The sequence below is a fragment of the Acanthisitta chloris genome, unplaced genomic scaffold (assembly GCF_000695815.1).
Source record: "Acanthisitta chloris isolate BGI_N310 unplaced genomic scaffold, ASM69581v1 scaffold17811, whole genome shotgun sequence".
Taxonomy (NCBI): domain Eukaryota; kingdom Metazoa; phylum Chordata; class Aves; order Passeriformes; family Acanthisittidae; genus Acanthisitta; species Acanthisitta chloris.
The window spans coordinates 4,856-9,237 of record NW_008657864.1 but is presented as its reverse complement, the minus strand read 5'-3'; the positions used below and the strand labels follow the sequence as shown (position 1 = coordinate 9,237).

Genomic DNA, 4,382 nt, shown 5'->3' with positions numbered 1-4,382 from the left:
CCCTACACAACTTGATTACTCATGGAGTGCACAGGATTCCCTGTACCCCTGTAAGGGAAGCTGAGTGAATGCAGTGCCTGGTCTCAGTCCTCCCTGCTCCTAGGTCCAGGTCCCGAGATCGCCGCAGACATCGCTCCCGCTCGGCCTCGCGGGAGCGGAAGAGGAGAACCCGATCCAAATCGCGCGAGAAGCGCCATCGCCACAGGTCTCGCTCCGCCAGCCGCAGCCGAAGCCGCAGCCACCACAGAAGCAGGCACAGCTCCAGGGAGAGGAGCCGGGAACGCAGCTCCAAAAAGAGGTAAACATTGCCCCAGAAACAAATGGCTTCTCCTGGATGCCTGATGAGAATTTTCACACTAAATTAAGTTGGCGGTTAGCACTCGCCAATTTGAACACATTATGAGTCTGTCTCAGATTTCAGTTACACCTTTAGCATATTTATGATCTGGCACACCAGAGTGATTATTCTCTAGTTAGTTTTCTTATAATGTGGTCATATATTATTTCTGTTTCGGATGAGTGCTATCGAATATTGTCTCAAGTTGCTAATACCATATCCCTGCAGTGTAGAAAGTGAGACTGCTGATTTTCATTTGAATCCAGGGATATCAGCAGTCATACATTCGGATTTTCCCTCGGGCTCTTGTTCCCAGCATCAAAGCCCGTCTGTTTTGTACTGCAGATAAAAACAAGTTTAGGTATGCGTGAAAATAAACTTGTGGCACTGCATCTGAAGATGTTGCTTTGCAAGGAAAGCCACTGAACCCCTCGCTGAAGGATTGCTGCAGAGAGCAGGCTGAGGCTGTTGCTTTTGAATGATTCAGTTGCTGTCTGCTCCCAAAGATCTGCTGGCTTATTTTAGATGAGTGAGGTAAGCATGACTTAGAGTAGTGGAATTGCACAGCGAGGCATCTGGTGGGGAAGTGCATCATTTGAGTGCAGTACAGTGGACAGGATGCCCAGTCTTAAAACCGTGACAGACTGTTGACTTGCAAGAAGATGAAAGGTCTGGTTTTGAAGTGGCCACATGTGCAGGTTTTATAGTTCAGATTATTTTAGGAGTTAAATCATCAAGGGTGGAGAAAGGTGTTGAATGTGTTAGAGTATCTCATGGGCTCTTTGCCCTAAAAAGGAGTAGATAGGTGCCCTGCCTGGACTAGGTAAGTAACTATAATCCCACTGTGCTTTGTAAGAGAGCATAAAAAGACTGGGTTAGTCCGAGTCTTTAGTTGCCTTCTTATTGTTCTAGTGGATAAGTTTAAAAGTCCAGCACTCTAGTTGGTATCACTAGTAGTGTCTGGTGTTTAAAATTCTTCAGAGTGTTCTCAAGTCAGTATTTCAGACTCAGCAATTTCCATCTCTGAAGAGACTGTCTCTTCAAGGCATTCACAGTGGCAGATCAGCAAATCATCAAACCTGTAATTTTTCAGCCTTAAAACAGGCATTTTTCTCTGAATTTGACATATTTTTTAATGTGGATGAACCAGTGTGTAGAGCATATGTTCAAACTGCCTTTACTGCTTCAGCTTTTCTAAACTCAGTTTTCATCCTTCGAAGATAACTGTACTGACTGATTGTTCTGGGACTCTCATTGGGCTTGTTCAGACTCTCCAAGAGGATATGCACAATGCAAATGATGCATTGTCTTCTCTATGTTGGCAGAGAAATATTGTAAGAACAGGGAAATGTTATAGACATTTGGGTGTTATTCATGTAACAGTGAACCTGTTAAAAGATGTAACATACTTCAGGGCACAAGAATTCTACCTTATGGTATTCAGTACTGGAAGTGCTTTCCTGATGTCAGTTTCTTTCCTGAAGGAATGTGACATACCTGTGTTGGAAGAACCCCTGGTACAAATAAGAGATTTTCATTAGTGTTATCTTGAGGGGGAAAAACTGATGTGCCATCATTGGCAGCTCATACCTCTTATTTCCCTGAGCTCAGGCTAAACTTTACTCTAAAAATATTTATATTGTGTTTTAACAAGACTGAAGAATCCTTAGACCTATGATCTTGCTGCACTGGGACCAGGATAGCTGTTGAACTTGCACCCAGGCTGGATATCTCCTTTGTAGAGATGCCCTTCCAGTCCATAGAGCAGCTTTGCACACGGATGTCAGAGAAGTCCTTCTGTTGAATACCACAGCAAAGTTGATGCCAGAATGCAAAATAGACCTGAACTTGGAGGCTCTATTGTATTACACTTCCGTGTGTCCTAACAACTCTTTGTTTCTAGTCTGGGGAAGTACTCACTGCCAAATCCTGTATTTTAAATTTCTTTTTGGAGGAATTTCTTAAAATCCTTGTATGAAATAACTTTTATTCCAGCCTGTCTGTCTTAAGCTCAAAACAGTCAGTTGTCCAAGGAATTCTGGCCGAGAATACCCTGGAAAATAGAAGACACTCTCCAGCTTAACTTCTTCAGGAAAGAGTCATGGCCCTTTGGTTTTGAATAACCAAATCAATTCAGATCTGGGGAACATGGTGTTTTTGCCAAACTCTTGCAGAAGAGCAGCGTGGCACAGAAGCAGGAGGAGGGTGGCTGAAAGCTGCAGCCATGGCAGGCCATGGTGCCACTGATTCTAGGGCCTTAAGCCTTGTGTGGAGTTGTCATTGCTATGTGAGAAGAGTCACATTTTACGGTAATCTAAAGTCTGCAGTGTGATTTTTTTTTTTTTTTTTTTGAGCTTGGTTAAAGTAAAAATAAATACAGTTATTGTGGGCTGCTAAATCCTGCTGTTTTGTCTTTTCAGTTTTGATCACATCCATTATGGCCTCAACATGTAAGTGTACTAGGCAATTTGAGTGCTTATTGGAGAAACTCTTCATGTGCTTCTCCTGGAAGTAATTTTCCTATTTTGTTCAGTGTAACAATATGATCACAGGCAAACATGTGCTGAGTGTTCCTGTTTGCAGCAAACCATGGGCTTCCTGCTGGTTTTCCTGTCCACCCGTTGGCAGCAAGGATTTCACATAAAATGGAAAGGTGTCACCTCTCAGACACTTTTTAATTCCGAAAGCAGAGGGAAGTTTATTGTGTGCTAAAGCTGAGGAAATTCTGCAAACACATAAGTTTGTCTGACATATGTGTTTTCTTTATTCTGCATCACCTTTCACTCTATGAAGCAGGTGGGTAAGTTTAAATCTGTTAAAGGCTGGGATGTCGTTTCAAATTCATCAGTATAAAGGAGCAGACTTCCTCCACACTGGGCACAGCTGAACATGTGCAAAGTGTCTGGCAACAGTAGCAGTATGTCTCAGCTGATCTCCTAACAGCACCAATGTGCCTAAGGTAATTGGAACTCTAGGTCTACCTAGGCTTGGATTACTGGTTTATTAGGAGCAGGTCTAAATGAAGTCCTTTTCCTTACTGTTAGCCATAAGTTTCAAATACACATAGTTTGTGTGTTTTGATTTGCAGGGCAAAATGAATGTTTGCAGTTAGATGCATACTCAATGATAAGATCAGTCATGACAAAAGACCTAAATGCAGGTAAACTGGGAGATGGTTGTGTCAGTGGGGCTGATGTAGTCCCATGCAGACATTGTATGGAGGAGTGCCTGAAGTCATAGGACAGGGTTTTATTTCACCTGGCTTCAGATGACTAGGTCAGATGTAAATCTGCTGAGTCTCATTACAGACTCATCTGATACAATTTTGTGTCTATTTTAAGATCAGGGAAATCATGCCTTAAAGGGTCTGTTTCCTCTGTTGGCTATTAAAAATCAGTTAGGCAGTAATGCTTTCTAAGCATTCTAGATAAGGTATGTCTAGTAGAGATTCTAAGGGCTATACTTTGCCATTGAGAAAGGCAGGAATGGTGTTTTAATTCTAAGTCTTCTGTTAGTAATGCTGCTTGCTAAAGCAATTGTATAAACTTTCACATCACTGCTGGGATTCATTGACGCCAGTCTTCCCTCTTGTCTGCTGATTAGAGACTCACTTGTACTGAGATGGGACAGCTGGACAAATGGCATCTTGTATTCCTCCAAAAATGCATTGATTAAAAAGCCGAAGCTGTGAATGGCATCATGTCCAATCTCTTTGCCTGTTCTAGGATTAATTGCTAGAGTTAGTTCCTAGGTTACAATATTACAATTCTTGTATCATCTTCACAAGCTGTTAAAGCAGGTGGGGCAGTGATCATTATCTCCTACTCATCCCTGCTGGCTCCCTCAGGGGCTGTCTCTGTTCAGTGGGCTGTCAGGGACCCACCACATGACCCATAGAATTACATCTTCCCATTGTGAGATGCTTCACCCAAAGGGGGGAGGAGCCAAGCATTCCCACATGGATATAATCTGGGGTTTGGACCAGCACAGATGCCCTTTGCCTGCTGGATTCCCAGAGGACAAGAGCTACCACTGGACCTTCAGG

At 42.9% G+C, this 4,382-nt stretch overlaps 1 protein-coding gene across 1 annotated transcript in view; it reads left to right on the top strand.

Annotated features, from left to right (window-relative positions):
• LOC103811895 (putative RNA-binding protein Luc7-like 2) overlaps positions 1-4,382 on the top strand; it is a 24,998-nt gene that overhangs the window by 17,569 nt on the left and 3,047 nt on the right. The window contains 1 exon segment of the mRNA XM_009084893.1: positions 104-298. Within this exon segment, the coding sequence (XP_009083141.1) occupies positions 104-298 (195 nt within the window).